General features: G+C 32.3%; 2 protein-coding genes across 2 annotated transcripts; one reads left to right on the top strand and one right to left on the bottom strand.

Moving 5' to 3' along the window:
• Positions 1 to 369: 369 nt before the first annotated feature.
• LOC113399592 (dynein axonemal assembly factor 1 homolog) lies at positions 370 to 12193 on the bottom strand. Its single transcript, XM_064218736.1, has 17 exons — positions 10078 to 12193; positions 9803 to 9999; positions 9261 to 9540; positions 9059 to 9172; positions 7145 to 7322; positions 6791 to 6929; positions 5824 to 6268; positions 4297 to 4426; positions 4108 to 4199; positions 3638 to 4012; positions 3313 to 3497; positions 3038 to 3194; positions 2356 to 2475; positions 1953 to 2132; positions 1674 to 1805; positions 1292 to 1491; positions 370 to 959 (listed from the first exon to the last, which is right to left on the bottom strand). Exons 1-17 carry the CDS (start codon positions 12191 to 12193, stop codon positions 483 to 485), a joined length of 5517 nt encoding a protein of 1838 aa, XP_064074806.1. The 3' UTR covers positions 370 to 482.
• A 329-nt stretch (positions 12194 to 12522) lies between these two features.
• Positions 12523 to 16930, top strand: LOC113399603 (TBC1 domain family member 7). Its single transcript, XM_026638768.2, has 6 exons — positions 12523 to 12857; positions 13288 to 13484; positions 13849 to 14027; positions 14805 to 14900; positions 15312 to 15441; positions 16619 to 16930. Exons 1-6 carry the CDS (start codon positions 12671 to 12673, stop codon positions 16712 to 16714), a joined length of 885 nt encoding a protein of 294 aa, XP_026494553.1. The 5' UTR covers positions 12523 to 12670; the 3' UTR covers positions 16715 to 16930.
• Positions 16931 to 18160: the final 1230 nt, after the last annotated feature.

The following is an 18160-nucleotide window of genomic DNA, read 5'->3' as shown; positions in this document are numbered from 1 at the left end:
ATAAAAATAATTGATTCACTCAAAAATCTGGAAACACATTTCATAATTATAATAGATTTAATTGAATTTGACAGACAATAAGTTCTCGTAACGGACACAGAAACACACGTATTTAATGAAACCGTTGGCATCAACTTTCAAAATTTATTTCAAATCAGTGGGTGCCATCTCTTCTGAATAACAAAGGTTACCTTTGTCAAAAAAAGAGAAAACTAATCCAAAGATTGTACAGTCCATAGTATTGCTGTGTGTATGCCAGCATGTGGAGTGAGCATGAGGAAAAAGGGTGTGTCAACTGCCCTGTTTATTAAAAGTTAAAATAAGAAATACAAAGACTTATTGTAAATATTATTTATTTAAATTCGTGCATAACTAACAAACGTGAACATCGTGACATAATTATTAAACAAATAAATTAACCCATTAAAGTAAACAAAATTAAATTGCCAAAAATAAAGGACCTTCACAGCTAACACAATACATTAATCCTTACTAAGTCCAAGTGCCAATTTCATTTCCAACGAATAGTTTTCAACTGGATCACATTTTTTTACTTTTTCCGCCAAATCATTGACATCGTCTTCACAGTCTACGAATATCTCATCGTCAGCTGACACGTCAACCATTTGCGTTTCACTCGGTTCCGATTTCATCTCATCATTACTTACTTCGATATTATCAGTATGTTTATTTTGATGTTTTATTTCATCATTAACTTTCCCTGTATCCATAGACTCGTTGCAGATACCTGAATCGTTCGCTTCTGACGCCTTTCCTTGTTCATTTTCTTCCGTCAATGTGTCTTCTAACGAAATATCTTGACTCGGCACTAAAGTATCTTCATTGTCATCGGCTAAGGATTCAGTCGGCGATGGAATATAATTAACATATTTTAAAGTACGCTGGTGTATTTCCTCTTCCTCTATATGAGTTTCAAGTATACGCGACACTTCTGGCAACTGAAAGAAGAAAATCTTGTTAATACTTTATTTAACGTTTGATTTGGATCGAATTGTGAGAAATTGAAGGCGTTTTGGTTTGGTGGGAGTAAAAATAGAACAAATCTAAGCAACCCATATGTATCATTAATACTGGCTGAGGGTATATTTTTTTATAATCCTAGCACTAACAACGCTTATGTTGGCTGGAACTAACCTAACCAACCCACAAGCATTATCATTCTCAAAGAAGTTTTGTGCTAGGCAGGCCAGCTGAAAAAGTCTGCCTAAATATATTTTTGCTATAATGTGATGATGACGATCAGTAGTAAAAAAATATTTCGATCGCTTACAGTGTACTCATTTTCCAACCCGTCAGATATTTTTTCAATAATTGTATTCGTGCTATTATCGACTCTACTGGCGTATGACGTCACTACGTCTAACTGCTTATACATTTCCTGTTCCTCATATTTTATTGTTTTCTTTAGAATTTCTGTAGCCACAGAGTCTTCTATACGTGCGTTTTGTGCCATATCAGAATAATTAACACCTGCAAACAAAACTAGATTAGGTTCCCAAACATTTAAGGACATTTAGTTATATTATAGTTTAGGTCATATATTGAACTTATATTTTGACTTTCGTTAACAGTTATCTAAATTTAAGTATTGCTTTTTGTTGACAAAATTAAGATGACGATTAAAACGATACGGCAATTACAATTAAATATACCTTGCGAAGGGAATCTGTTGTCTTCATAGGAATTAATCGCGTCAATAATCGACTGTTTGGCTTCATCACTATCCATATTACCTAATGTTTCACAAGTGGAATGACACTCATCACCTTTTCGTGAATTTTCATCTGCATTGAAACAAACATTTATCATCAAAATATATTACGTTGTTATTTAAATTGCAGGTACGCCGAAGATTTGTGATGGCGCCCAAATTGGTATCTAATCAAAAACAATGAGTAAAATAACTAATATGATATATTCCTAATAATTACCATTCAGTTTGTCTGCTTCACCATCTTCGTCGCAATTATTATCTTTTGTTTTATAACCTCTAAGATTTTTTTGTACAATTTGCTTATTTCTTGATTTAGGTGATTCTAATATATCGCTTTCAGAGCTAATTGCGTCTGATTCATTTGATATATATACTGATTCAGTGTCATCCGATGAAGCTAGGGTGTAAGGTTTATTTTTGTAATTTAGTATTTTATAACTATTTTACAAATACCACATCTACATGAGTACACACAGGGGGCGATCTTCATTTAAGACATAACATACGTGTTGTATCTACAGTGTCCTCTTGGTACTTTTATTTTTAATAATATTCCAAAAAATCTATATACATTATTTCAGCTATATAATTATACAAAATATAAAATGACAGTTTCTTACGACCAGGCTCTATTACTTCATCGCCAATGTGATATTGTAGTTCTGGAACTGGTAACTGTTTCTCAATGTTTTGGTATAACACAGCTCCTGGTATATGAGTTATCTTAACTTTGCTATTATCTAAAATGTAGGTGTACTCTAGCGTTAAGCATTAAATGTTCCGTTTAAAAATATAAAAAAACAAATATTTATAAAATAACAAATACCAAGCAAATAACATCTACATACATTTGAAGAATTACATGTATTCGGACTCTCCCCGATTACTATATTAATACAATATTCATCAAAATTTTAAGGACTTGGTTATTTTTTAAAATGCCTTAATACAAATAAAGCATTGTGGGTTTTTTTGATAAAATTGGCAGAAGAATGGTATATGGTTACACCGCAGCGTCCATAGACATTGGCGTTATTAGAAATAGTAACTATTCTTTTCATTGACAATTAGAATTAGAATATAGCCCTTGTATCTCACTTACCCTTTATACCTGAATACGTCAACACCCAGCGGACTGGTATAAAATTCTGCTGCCAAGATAATGATGAAATACTTTAAAGATACATTGTGTAACGTGTCATGTTTTTTCCTCAATGAGCGTATTTTTTCTTTGACTATGACATCATATAATATTATATATTACTAGCCACTGCATCATTAGCTTGTAACAGTCTGATTTACCTGGTGGATTGCCACATGTGAGCTGACTGAGAGCGACCCTGTCGAAAGCGTTGTAGTGATCGTATTTTGTCACGAAATTCTTCTCTTCGAGTGCATGAGCGGGTGTTGGTTCTTGCCCCTTGTGGAACTCTTGCATTATCTTCTCATCGTACAGCTTCTAATGTTTTAAGAAATAATTATATTAGCCTAAGAAAGCCCTTAGAGTAAAGAAATGTACCAAAGCTATCAGTCGAAGTAATTTGACAATTTGCGATACAAATACAAATTATAGCTACCATTGGATCAACGGCAGGTTCTCCTCGAGCAAACCTAGCCTCTCTTTCCACCTGTTCCTTTTCAAGTTCTTCGAATATTTCTAAATCTTCAGCACTTGGTTCCAAATCCAGGTTATTGTCACTCGCTTTTGAATTCATTCGATGCATGTATTTTAGGAAAGCTACACCGTCACTGTCACTTGTACCTTTATATATTATAATTAAAAACAACATATTCAATGAAATACACACACTGCAAAAGACCTTACGTTGTACAACTAAAAATACAATAATTCAGAAAAACTTCATTAGGTATACTTAATATTGAAAGATTATTAAAACTCACCTAGTTCATTAGTAGTAGTTATTTCAGTAATTTGTTGTTGATTTGCGTGGGGCATATTGACTTCGTTATCACTTCCTCCACCATAATTGATATCATCTCTTTTTACCTCTGCCATATTATCATTATTAACTTCTGTAATCAATATTTTTTTATTACTCAATTTCTCTTTATAGTCTTGATCTCCGGTACTATCAGTTTTTACTTCTTTTATTGTAACTTTATTAAGCCCTTTATTTCTTTCACTTTCTTGAGATCTTTTATTATATTCTTCGATTATTTCAATCAGAGGCTTTCTCTCATTTGTGTCAACTGATTCTTTAGTCTTTAGTAGATTTTCGTCACTCTTAGTTTTCTGCTTGGATTGTTCAATGCTTTCTGTAACATTAAATGCATTTATTTCAATAAACTTTATTATAATTAATACGTAGCAAATAACAAATTTGAGCGAATTGTAGCTGAAAGATATTTACCTGTTATTATCTCAGAGGTTCCTTGCCTTTCCACATGTGGCGTTTGATTAAATAACAAATTACTTATAGCGTTTAAATCAGTAGAAGTGTTTCTGAATGTTTAAAAAAAGTTTATATTAATACTTCGACTCAAGGAAGTAAGTAGTTCTGATAATGAATCCTTTTCAGCGTCCTATTAAGAAAACTTACCTATCGCCAGAATTAGGGCCCATATTGAAACCAGTCCACTGGTCTTCACAACTTTGTTCCTCCTTCAGCTCCTGGACTAATCGCTTGCCTTGATCGATTTGTGACCATTCAATTTTACTAGTTTCTTGATCTATAATTTCAATTTATTTATATATCTAAATCTGTCTCATTAGTACTTTTTTAATCAATATAATACGGTATTTTCGGGTGTGGAAAATAAATTATGAAATTTAATAAAAATTAAAATATACTTAAATATTTTGTTATTGAATAATATAAGTTATTAATTTATTATTTTAAAATTAAAAGTCGTAACTTTTAGTCTGTATATCACGTGACCTAAAACACGAGCCGCCATGGTGTGGCGTCAGATAGGCAAAAACTGTCATTTCGATATAATCTGGTACTTTGATAAACCACTTTTCTGGAGTTTTAATACTAGTATTTGTACATTACACTCCAACGATAGCTTTCATAATTCATTATTTTCAAAAAAAACACCAAATATTTATAGCTGTTAACGTTGAATGAGTACCGGTCGTAAATACACGACTGCTGTTTTTAACAATCTGACGTCATCAATATGACTGACAGCGTTTTTGCGGGAATACAAAAGGTTTAAAATTTAATTAAATTTTATGGCAAGAAAGCGTTTTTATTTTGCCGAAATATATTTTTTTTTTATTAGGAAAATCAACATTTTGAAGTACTTATTCAAACATACCCCCCTATTATAATCGATTCCCAGCTGGGAAAGTAAAAAAATAGCTAAGGATGTTTTTTATGAAGAATGAGACAACTTTGACTTTTCTTTCTTTTCACCTTTCATTAACGCCTATTATTATTTTAACAATTCAAAGAAAAGTTAAAATAAAAATTTAAATATGAAGACGAAATATTTGAGGAAGTACATCATTTTATACCTATATCATAAAATGGTGTACTCAAACATGGACTTCTGGCGTATCCATGTTTGAATACACCATTTTATGATATAAATCTGGCGTACTGTCATATATAATAGAGACTAGGAACTAAATAAAGTCAATAAGATTTTCCCGTAGACAATTTACTAACCGTCTATATCTTGCAAGCAAGCGATGATATTATTTTAGATCAACATATTTATCCAATAACAATAAGATACGTCCTAGCAATAGATTTGAATATTATTACATAGTATATCGACGATGGTAACGGCGGGATGGGGGTGCTAAGAATCACCGGCCTACGGGAGGCCACCACAACCGACTGACCTTGGCGACGTACAATGGACGCACGCTACGGCTTGACTCGCATCTAGCGCAACTCGAGGTGGAACTTGGGAAAATTAGGTGGCACATATTAGGGTTATGTGAAGTAGAGCAAATGTTCGAAACGTGGACCCTCACGAACAAGCTGGTCCACCGGGTTAAAGTCGCTCAGCGTGCTATGGAAAGGGCTATGCTCAGAGTCTCTCTGAGGGATCGCATCAGAAATGAGGTGATCCGTCAGAGAACCAAAGTCATCGACATAGCCCACCGGATTAGTAAGCTGAAGTGGCAGTGGGCTGGCCATATTTGTAGTAGAAGCGATAACCGTTGGGGAAAACGTGTTCTAGAGTGGAGACCGCGTCTCGGCAAACGTAGTGTAGGACGTCCTCGGGCACGGTGGAGTGACGATTTGCGCAAGACGGCTGGCAGGAGCTAGATGCGAGTTGCCGAAGAAAGACCACAGTGGCGTGCATTTGGAGAGGCCTACGTACACCAGTGGACGAATATGGGCTGATGATGATGTGATGACATATTACAATTTTACCTTTTGAATCTTTGTCACTGTCGCTGGAGTCACTTTCACTCGTAGTGTCATCAGTTTCAGAATCTGTCAGCGTATCTTCAATGACGTTCGAATTTGATTTAACGTCCTTTTCTTCCGTATTTAATTCAATACCTTTAACTCCTTCAAAGTTTTCTTTTGAATCAATTTCATTATTCTGAACAATAAAATATTATATTCACTTATTAAAAACGGAATTAAAACATTTAAACTAAAAATAGTAAGTATGAAAAAGAAAATAAAACCGACGCGTCTTCTAAAAAATTTCAGCATTTATTACTAAACCAACCCTTACTACCTCGTTTTGGTGTACTCAATGAGAAACCTTTCGAGTAATCGTGTTACGTCTACCTTCACTATCTGCCGCAAGACTAAAAAATATCACAGCACGTACACTGGCCTCGCAATATCCAAAATCTTCCGAAAAGCAAGTACGCGTTGTGGTATAAACCCTCTTCAGGCTATCTCTGTGCGGTACTATATGAAGTTTTCTCATATCAACAGATTCCACGCAGGTCGCATTTTTTATGAGGATGTTTTTGAGAGACCGGTGACCATTTACAATGAAAGTAACAGTTTGCTAGTAAATGTAGTTATGGTTTGTATATTATTATTTCTTAAATAATATCACTAAATAAATATTTGAAATAATTCTAAAACTGTCTCATTGATTTCAAACCTTATTCTCTATTGCCAGAAGACCCGTTTTCTCTTGCTCGAGAAGTTCTCGCGCTTCTCGTTTAGCCTTGTTTTCGTCGCGCATCTTGATCAAATAACGTACGCTCTGCATAACCTTCTCTTGATCTTTTGCTATCCACCTATAAACAATCATTTTGTATAAATAGTTTGAAATGGGTGAACATGAGAAATATTAAATATCATTATAACTGTAATATGATAATAGAACTATACTGGTGACGAAGACAAAATATGAAATATCTTCCATAGAATATTTGAATAAAATAGGAAGCTGCCAATAATACTATGTTCCCATTCACCCTGACCGTTGACAAAATAGATGAAAGACAGGTACCGGCGCCTTTCCGCGACCTCCTCCTGTACGCCACCGCGGCGCCACGCCTCAGCACAGGCCCGATCACGCGGGAACACGGGACGATTGTCCAGGTTGAGCAACTCCAACAGCCTGAGTGTTAGCGTCTTGCGATACGCAGGGATATTGCGCACCACCGGATTTCCAGTCAACACCAACACTGAAATGCATTTTTAATAAAAACAAGCGATTTTAACAATAGCCCAAATAGCTGATATAGATCGATATTTTGGTTTCAACTCTTGTTATTAAATATACACTTAAAATATTCAATACTAGCTTTTGCCCGCGACTTCGTTCGCGTAGATTTCGGATTTGTGACAGGATTGCGTATCTCAAACGAAAATCAAAATAACCCATAAAGATACAAAATATATTTTTTAAAATAAATAGAAGTAAGAAGATGAATTTGTTAAACTTTGCGAAAATTATGAAAACTTAACACTATACAAATCACGGTTGTGATGTAAATAGTTATATTATGACTTGATTTTTGATTTCGTTAACTTATTTACCAACAATGTTTTTCTATACATATAATTAAGGAGTAAATCGACCGAATCTATAGGTGTACATTGAATATTTTTTGAAAATTCAAAGCTTATATTTTTATAGCGGTCGCCCGCGGCTCCGCCCGCGTTGATATCGGTTACCGCTGCAAAAAGCCTACCCAGGAAAGACACGGTCAACAAAATGATTCCCAGGTCAATTCACAGACACCGACACTAACATCGACGACGCAGTCATTATCCGCAGGCTGCATAGATTGTGTTTATGTCGATATTAAAGTTGTTAATGATGAAAATGTTTAAATGTAATTAATACTAAGTTTTCACTTCTGCCGGCAATCCCGGAGTGCAACCCGTTGTTTTAGGATAGATAACTAAAGCAGATTATTGTAGAACTTCTCTATAAACAACATTTGACGATAAATTATTTTCAGGCAATAAAACATTATTTTCGTAAATCAATTCCTACTAATTTGAATGTTTGGCCCTGGGATTTTTTTATCGTTAGTGCGAAAGAAATTTTTACTGGAATTTGGAACTTTTTGAAGGGCAAATCAGTATGGATCGTGGGTATTCTTGGTATATGAGCTAATTCACCAGCTGCAGGGCCGGTGATAATAATCTTCGGTACTATTAAATTATCTTTTACTTCTTTTATAAGAAGTCTCGTGCCATTACACATGTTGGGGGGGGCTTTAATTTCTGAGAAGCGTTATCAGCGAGCCAACTATTAACGACAGTTCATGAGGTGGTAGCCCAGCGGGGTTCAGAAAAATTAAAAATTCCTGGGGGTAGTGCACTGCGTCCTCGATGCTAGTGTCTATGGATTTATAGCACTTAACTTCACCCGGTACTTTCTGCATAATTAAACTGTTTATTTCGTTGACTGTTTCATTCATGGGAGAAATTATTTTGATAAGGATTAATAGCATGAGTAAAATAAATGCGTTTAAATATAGTCCAAAGTCCAAAGTTGTTGTGCTCGACATAGATAGGTATAGTGTGTCGCGGACTTTTTTGTAGATATTTATAAGATCTACAATTCATTTGAACATTTTATGGTTCTATCTTTTATAGTTTAAAAGTAACTTTTCTGATTGATTTTTTACACCTTGTGTCCGAAAAACCCAAATATCTCACGGAACCCTACTTTTTCCAAAATAAAATTTAGCCTATGTTACTCGTGGATAATGTAGCTTTCGAATGGTGAAAGAATTTTTTAAATCGGTCCGGTCCAGTAGTTTTTGAGCCTATTCATTACAAACAAAAAAATAAACAAAGTTTTCCTCTTTATAATATTATTATATATAATGTTATTATTAGTATAGAAGTAATTTAATATATTTAGCTGAATTTTGCCTTCTGAACAATTTTGATCCGTTATTACCTTTTAATACGGCCATATCTGCTAACACGTCGACGATTATCGGATCCTCCAAACGATTGTAGGATAAATCTAAAACTGATAGATTCTTGCAAAATCGCAAATCATTCAAATCATCTGAAAAATAACAGAATTGAACCAAAAATACTAATAAGACAAATTGATTTTTCTCGCATGGAATCATCATTTATATAATATTTCTCACCGATACTGCTCAACATGTTATGACTAATACTCAGCGTTTGTAGATCGGGAACAACGTCCAAATTTTCAATTTTCGTTACGAAATTATGGTCTAAATTCAATGAATTTAGCTTAGGACAACCGTTTAGATTTTCAATCTTCCTCACTATATTATAGTGTAGATAGAGACATTTCAGTTCAGAGAGCGTATCCAAACCTTCAATTTTTTGAATACCATTATTTTCTAAAAATATGCATTTCAAACCAGTGTATTCTTCTAAATTCTCTATTCTTGGAAATCCCTAAAATGTTTAGTATTGCATGTTAACTCTTTCTGAAACATCTTAACACAAACACCACCCATACAATAAGTGTATGAGCCTATGAGTAATAAGATTTAACCAGATAATGAATTGCCAATTTTATATTTGCCATAATGTGCTATATTAACAATATTTAGTGGTCATAGGCATATATAAATATGCATTATGCAATCATAGGTATTTAGTGGCTTGACAACTAGTAAATGGTTAATCTCTGCGTGTACCGCAGTAAAATGTTTACCTTAAAGTGTAAATAAAGTATATCGTTAAGATAAGGAGTGCTGTACAACTTGTGTTGCTTGCAAAGATTTTTAATAAGTTCTTTTGTCATTCGAGGGCCTCTGTCTTGTTCTTCTAATTCTTTATCAATCTTTGACTGGAACTGTCTTTGCTTATCATTCTTTTCCTGCTGTTTTTTATCTTCTTCTTCATTTTTATCTAGAAAGAACAATTCATTAACAACAATAATTTATTAAGAGTGGCCTGTCTATTTAAAAAATATTTTATCTTACGTACCTATTAACACTTTATCTAGAGGTGGCACTTCCAATATTTTGTCGTCTTTGTCGTTGTCGTTTTTGTCTAATAGTTCATCTTTTCTTACGTAATCTCCTTTGGCTTTATCATCTGTTTCCACAATTGATACGCTTTGACTTGTACTAACTTTTTTGTTCTCTTCCCGTCTCAATAAATTATTAGCAAGACGTAAAACTTCCTTATTGTCTTTCATTTTATCTTTTATGTCATATAAAAGTCTGTCAATCTTTCTGTTCTTTTCTAGATCTTTGTTTCCTACGACGTCTCTTTTTACGACATCACAATTAATACTTTCATCTACTTTATCACTTTCGTCTATTTGCAATAGACACTTACTTTCCATTTTTTCAGAATTACCGCCATTAAAATTGGTAGATTTTGGGTGCAAAATACTATGTGATTTTTGTAGGACCTCGTCCAAGTCTTTGAGGAACTCCTTACATTCTTTATTTCTACTTTCATAATTTGCCTTACTTGTATTAATTCTACTTTCGTGACATTTTATTTCATCATTTAACTTATTTATTGCACTGTGAATGTCATTTATTTCTAAATGAGAAGAAGATTTAGGTTCATTGTCAATATTATTTCCGATCTCTTCAGTATCATTTTCAGTAATTGATCTATGTTTTCTATCAATCTCATTCTCTTCTTTTAATTTCTGGTAAGCGAGATTAGATTTTCTAGAATTTTCTAAAGCTTCATTAACACCGTTTAGTAACTCATTCATGCTGTTTAATTTATTTGTTATATCTTCTTTAATAAGTGTGTTTAGGTTTTCAGCACCTTCAACAATATTACGAGCAAGATTTTTCATCTCCCTAAACTCAAGCTCATTGTTTTCAGCGTTTTCATTCTTACCAATTTCAAAAATATTTTCCAGTGTATTGTGTAAAGATCTTTCCATGTTTTCATCAAATTTTACTCTATGATTGTTTGCCTGCCTTGAATTACAACTATTATTTTGAAGTGATAGTACTGAATCTGTTTGTTTAAAGCTACAGCTTAAGGATTTAGTTTCGTCGCGATTATTTTCATTAATATAATGCTCATCTTTACTTAAAATACAATTTATATCATTAAGAACTTTTTCAGTTGCTTTAAGTTTTACTTCAAAATTTTTCGGACTGCAATCCTCTGCATTACTTTTATCAATGCATACCGGTTGTTCAGAATCTATTTTATTTTTGATTTCGCCACTAAGGTCAAGTTTGATTGGATTATCCTTCATAGGTATATTTAAAGCATCATTAATAGCATAACTTTCTTTGATTCCTTCAAAAGAAGAGTCTGTTTTCGGACCACGCACTAAACAATATGACGATTCCTTCAAAATTTTATTTTCTTCTATTTGCAGCTTACGAGGAGATCTTTCACTTTTATTTATTTCATTGGGGTCTTCGTGCTTGTCAGCCAATTGCTGCAACATTTCCTTGGTCTCTTGATATCTTGTTTCGTAAGACTTATTGGTGCATTCTGTCACAACTTTATCTATAGCATCAAACTCTCTTTCATCGCTTGATTCAGAATCATTAGATATATTTTCTTCGTTAATAGTCTGTGTTTTAAATATTTGACTTTTAGATCTATAAGCGGCTGCAGCATTCATCAAGACCTGCATATTTCTGTATTTGATTGTATTCTGTTTTGCAGCATCACCAACTGATGAGTCGAGTTCTGATTGAATATCATCGTACTTTGATATATTGACCTGATCTAATGGAACCGCAATGTCATTATTAAGAGAGTCATGATTAATTACAATTTGAATCTGACGGGCTTTTTCAGCTATGATCGGGCTATTTTTCACCAATTCTTTTATTTGTTCCGAGGTTAATGGCTTACTATGATCTTCGATGTTAGTAAACGGTTGTCCTGTCATGACCTCATACTCTGACTTCACAGTTCCTGATGCTGAAGCAGCTATATAAGGTCTATCTACATTAACGCCTTGAATTAATGGTTTAAGTTCATTTTCAATAGCTTTATCAATAACAGATTGAGGGAATTTTGCATCTTTAAAGAATTCCTTTAGCTCAGCTGTCTTTGTTGCTATATAGTCAGAATCCCCTACCTTTAAATCAGATGTTTCCATTTTTTTATCTAATAAAGTATTCCGAATCGTAAAATCAAGTTTACTAAAACTTGTTACTATTGCTATGGATACGAAAATAATTCATTTATTATGCCAATATTCGAAAATAGAATACAGTCTTATATTTATAAAATTATCTTTCATATTTTGTTTATTTTGCGAGAATAAAATAAGTAATTTAAATTAACTCAAAAATTCATCTCTTTTTAGGAGAACCTATAAGAAATCTTGTATCCACAATTTTAAAAATATTCTTTAATTGAGGTGTATGACATTAACATGCCAATTTTAATCTGTGCTTACCAAACGTCAAATTCTCAAGCTATAAATGATTGTCACCAACGACTCGGCGAGAGTTTGTTATTAATACAAAGGATAAAGTTATTAATTTGTAATAGTGATTGAATTAACTGGTTTTTTTTTCTATTAGTCTTTCAATAAGCGTTACTACTGATCGCCTCACTTTACGTCGAAGAAATGGCAGACGAAAGAAACTTTCGATCGTCTTATTATGAAAAAGTTGGCTGCCGCGGTGTAGAGGAGAAGAAATCTTTGGAAATACTTATGAAAGAGAAGCCCTGGGACAGGGTTAAGCTTAAACAATTCTGTCTACGTTTTACTGTTCCTGCTGCTTATAGGAATTTGGTATGGAAAGTGTTACTCGGTTAGTAAGTACTAATTACAATAAGTAACAATAAAGCGAAGGTAGTTACAATATTATTTCCAAACTGTGCCTATACAAAAAAAAAATTGTAAACTTGTTAAATGCTAATTGATACATTTTGTAATCTTGTTTTTCTCATTGCAAACACAGAAAATTGCAATAAATTTGGAAATGCACTTTATAAATAACGATTTTATTGCACCTATATTACACAAACAATTATAACTTTAAGTGTTTTTGTTTCTTATATAAAAAACTTAAATTACTTTAAATAAATCAAATCAGTTAAGAAGAATAAAACAAAATAATTAAAATTTTTAAGAACAAAATAATTAATTTTTTTAAGATTGATGTTTATTTTATTGTTTTATTAAAAAATTGTAAAATAAAATCAATTAAAAATTATAAGAAATCATGTTATATTTCACAGATATTCTCCCAGTTTATGCAGATTCACACCAATTTGTAGCAGAGCAACGCACAGACCAATATAACCATATGCTGTATGCAGTGGAAATGTTAGAACTAGTTGATATGAAAGCCCCTCGCAGTGAGATTCTTCTAGCTATGTGGCTACTTGAAAATGAAGAACGGAAACCACCTAAATTCCCAGAAACCAATTATAATGTTAGTATTTCGAAATCTCCATTAATTTTTAGCTGCTTTTCATGAAATGTTTTAATGAAATTGTAGTAATCTTGTAAGTAAGAAATAAGTGTTATTAGTTACTTACTGATTAATTTAAAAACTACTTAAAGAATGAATATAGAACCTTAATAAAATTTTAATTAATAGTTTTAGCATGAACATGGACTATGGATTTCATGCATATTTGAAGTGGAGATATTTTAATATGTTAATTCTTTGTAAAAATATATTGTTCATGAATATGAATCAGTCTTCTTATATAAATAAAACAATTCATGTTAGAAAAAATATTTTAGCAATGTAATATTTCACTAAATACAGTTTAGTCTGTTTTATATTACAGTCGGCTGACACATTTATACCAATAGCCAACACATTACTCCAGCTTTACGATGATGAGGTGGATGTCTATTGGCTAAGTAAGATGCTGACAGAGATAGTTCGTAACATGCAAAAAGAATTACCAAAATTGAAGGAAGCCTTTCAAAGCATGCTCGAAAAGGAAGATGGGGAACTATATAAGTAATCAGTCTAAGTAATAATGTTATTTATACCAACACATTTCATTCAAAACAATCCATGAATAATAATTATCTTCCTGCCAAAATAAAAAAAAGATTGCACGATAACCTGTCACACAGGCTTCGATTTACTTTTAGGGAGATATTTGGGTGCTTTGGATTGGTGTTTGTTATTAAATATTATTGATTAATGTTATTTGTTATTATAAAGTAAGGTAGTCATTAGTCTATTCTTTTAGGTAATATTAGTTTACATAGTAGAGCATCTAATCAATAAACAAATGAAAAAGGATTTACTAAATTCAGGCACTTGTTAAGAAATAATTTCAGCAGCAAACAGTTGGACTGTAAATGTATTTAAATTCAATACATTGAATAAAAACAGTATCTGTATTATTTGTTATCATAATTTACAAAAAAAACTGTGTTCTGAATGTTAAAGAATTTCTTATCATAATTTAGGAAGTAAAATTTAAGTAGCTAATTAACTGAAATGTTGTTTTATAATTATAATCATTAAATATAAATTAAGCAAGAACCGCCTAAAGTCATATAGCAGAAGTATTAGTAAATCGGATGGAATATATAAAACATATTTTTTTATATTTTCTCCATTAATTGAAATAAGCACCTGCACAGTTATGGTTCAGTAGGGGTAGACTGATCCCAAAAAATAAGATTCCGATTTTATACTATGCTTAACGAGAAATATTTTAAAGAAAAAGTTTTTTAATCAAATATTCATTTAATATATTAATAATATCAATGTATGTTTTAGCCATCTTGTCGAGAAGAAAGCACTAGACGTTTTACCTTTGACAAAATGGTTCAATTGCTGTTTTGCTGGAGTATTAGACGACACATCTCTTACAAAGTAAGTTGTTGACAATTATTTATAATAAGTCAGATTTTTTATTTATTAAGATTGCTTGGTTATTGGAACAAAATCAAACTCAATAATTGAAGTTATTCTCTACGAGTCAATTACTAAACAAATCAAAAATAAATGAAGATGTTATGGTTATACATCATCCATCATAATTCCCTCTCTCTCTCTGGGTCTGATCTCCACCAAACATTAATACTGTGTATTCCTGTGTCTCAGTTAAATTGTTCAGTAAATCAGTGTTATTACAGACTGAATTGTCTTGGATCAAATGGTTGGCGGTGGGTTGGCCACTGTGTTTGTGCTAATATTTACTTGCCACTTACTAGCAATATATCCATTGGCTGGTCTGCCATTCTGAAATAAATAAATAAAAAATTGGAATTACTTTATTTTTAGGATATGGGATAAAATCTGTAGTGGGGCACCAAAGATCCTGTCCTTTGTGGCTGTGACACTAGTTATAACTTTAAGAAGAAATATACTTAAAGCCAGAAATGGTGATGAAGTACTTAAGTGTGTATCAGAGGTATGTATGTTTTTAACTTATGTTATTGTTAATAATAAAACCTAATGTAACAGTCTGTAAGTGTCCCACCACTGGGCTAAGGCCTCCTCTCCCTTTGAGGAGATGGTTTGGAGCTAGGGTTCCCAGGTCGCCAAACTTAATAGCCGGACAAACCAGCCAGTTTGGCCGGACATTTGGGTAAAAAGACGGCCATCCTACATTATTGAAGATTTTATGTCTCAGTATTAATAGGTACGATAAAAAAAATTGTGTGTAAAATCAAGCTTTTCTGATTATTACCATAAATCTTGTTAATGAAATAATTTGACTAGTTCGGTAGTTAAGTCACAACTTAGAAAGAGAAGAGAAGCAAGAACTAGGCTAAATTACAAAATATCTTAATTGCAACTTAGCTACTGAACTGTTTATGTATCTAAATTTTATTTTAAATTTGTATTAAGTAAGTAGGTCAAGTAAATAAGTAAGATTTTTAAAATTGGTTATTATTTTAAATCAATTTTGTGGGAATTTTAAAGAGCGATCTTTAGTACGAATTCGGTCATGTTCGAATACGAATTTCCACCAGCGTCCTTTCTGATCATTTTATTTCGGTTGCTTTGAAATAAATTCCTAGTTTTTATACATTTTCGGAAAGCTAAGTAAACGATTATGTTTTAAAAATAATCTGCAGAACAAGTTAATGTTTTTTTTTGTTTTTCAGGCATATTTGAGGGAAAGAAAAAATATTGAAATAATATCGTTTTCCGTCTCGCATTTTTAAATTTGGACCGATAATTATTGTTTAAATATTGAAAAATATTCAGTGTTTAATCGTTTTTATAAATCAGAAGAAAAAAGTAGATTTTAATCGAAACTTTTTTTTTTAATAAATTTTGAAGGTGCATTTTTGACTTATTTTGAAAAAATCTAAAAAAACGTGATAACTCAGAAATGGTTCACTTTTGCATCATGCATATGGGGGTTAAAATTATCGCAAATAGTCACCCCTATCACCTCCTAACGGGTATACGTCGAATTACCAATAACCCTGTATATTGTCTAAGTACTTTATTTATTTTGGCATTATAAAAAAATGACTTCATCCAAACTCATTTGTGTATTTCACTTTTGATTTTTTAAAATTATTTAAAGAATCCTAATATGTAATTATAAATGTTATCGTGATCTTTTTTTCCAGATACCTGAACAATGTGAAGAGGTGGTAGCGAATAAAGCCATTGAATTATGGCAATACTACGCTCAACCTCAGAACGATCAGCTTGCGAAGAAATGATGTATGACCTTCTAATGAGTTCGCCTCATTAGAAGAAAACATTTGACAGTGCCGACAGCCACTCAACCTACCAAATTATTGAAATTTATTTGATAAAACCTTTAAAGCTCATTAGTTATTAACGTTAACGGCACAGGTTCTATCATGCTCTCTTGGACTATTAACTAATGTACTGTGGCAAGTGTTACGGTTAGGGGGATAAGGAAGATGTATATATTATTACTATTTTAATGGCAGTGCTAGATACATACTAAATTTATGTAGGCAATAAAAGTGTAAGCTAGCCGACCACTGGCTTTGAACATATAACTGAGAAGAACCTACCATAAACTCAGTTGTTACTTTTTATCAATCACACGAATCACTTAAAATTGTACTAATATATCCTTCGTGAACACCAAATGTTGATCTAAGTGATCTTTTATATCATTAATTTTATTATCTGTGTGATTGAATATAGAATAGAATACTATGCTCCTAGAAGGATGTATTGATCTTTTGCATAAACCAATCAAAATCATTAATTTGACAGGCATTCATTTAATTTTCATGTCAGCAATATAGGAGGTATATGTAAGCAATATGTTGGTCCTGTTCTATATAGCTTATATAGAACTACTTTAATAGTAATAATTATTATGTAAAATTTAACATATTCTTTAGAAAAAAAAAATGAGATGTATTTGATTTAAAAAAAGGCTTGAGTGTAGCTGTATGATAAGCTATGTTTTATATAAAAAAGTGATATTATATGGACAATAGTGATTAATGCTTTATTAAATGTACAAAATAATAATTTGTAGTAGTGAAATTTTATTAATATTGAGTGTTAAGGGCAGACCCTCACTGGGAGGTTTCACTTGTTTCGTAACAGTTCAGATTCGAGGCATTACATCGAGCAACCTGGGAAATTCTACTAACAAATTGTCATTTTATCGCAATCGAATCGGAACGTTATCGTTGCCGTTCAGCAGTTGGATCGAGATCTATATTAATAAATAGAATTTGCCTTCAGTGACGATTAAGCTGAGTTTTATTGTTATTAGCTTGAAGTTGAATCGGAACGGGAAACTATCATAACCGTTATATTATAGTAGAATTGGCTCCGCAATGATTCAATTTGTAAAATTACACTAGAGAAGAACACACATTAAAGTGTTTATTTCGCCGATTTTTAAATAATTCGCGAGTGATGCCTGTGGAGGACCGCTCTAAGGCAAAACATATTTTGTATGACCAGCAAGCTATATCTAGTATAAGCGTTTGTACTCCTCGTGGTGACAATGTCTAACGCAGAAAAGTCATAAACATTTTGAATATAATAATATTTTTACACAACAAATTTAGCGCGTCTGTTGAATGATGCATTGTAATACTATTAAAATATTTGAAACAAGCAGCGTCTTTTCCTCCTTTTTCCTTTTGTCAGTTAAATTAATTTATTTA

The sequence above is a fragment of the Vanessa tameamea genome, chromosome 24, assembly GCF_037043105.1.
Source record: "Vanessa tameamea isolate UH-Manoa-2023 chromosome 24, ilVanTame1 primary haplotype, whole genome shotgun sequence".
NCBI lineage: Eukaryota > Metazoa > Arthropoda > Insecta > Lepidoptera > Nymphalidae > Vanessa > Vanessa tameamea.
This window is presented reverse-complemented; position numbering and strand designations above follow the sequence as displayed.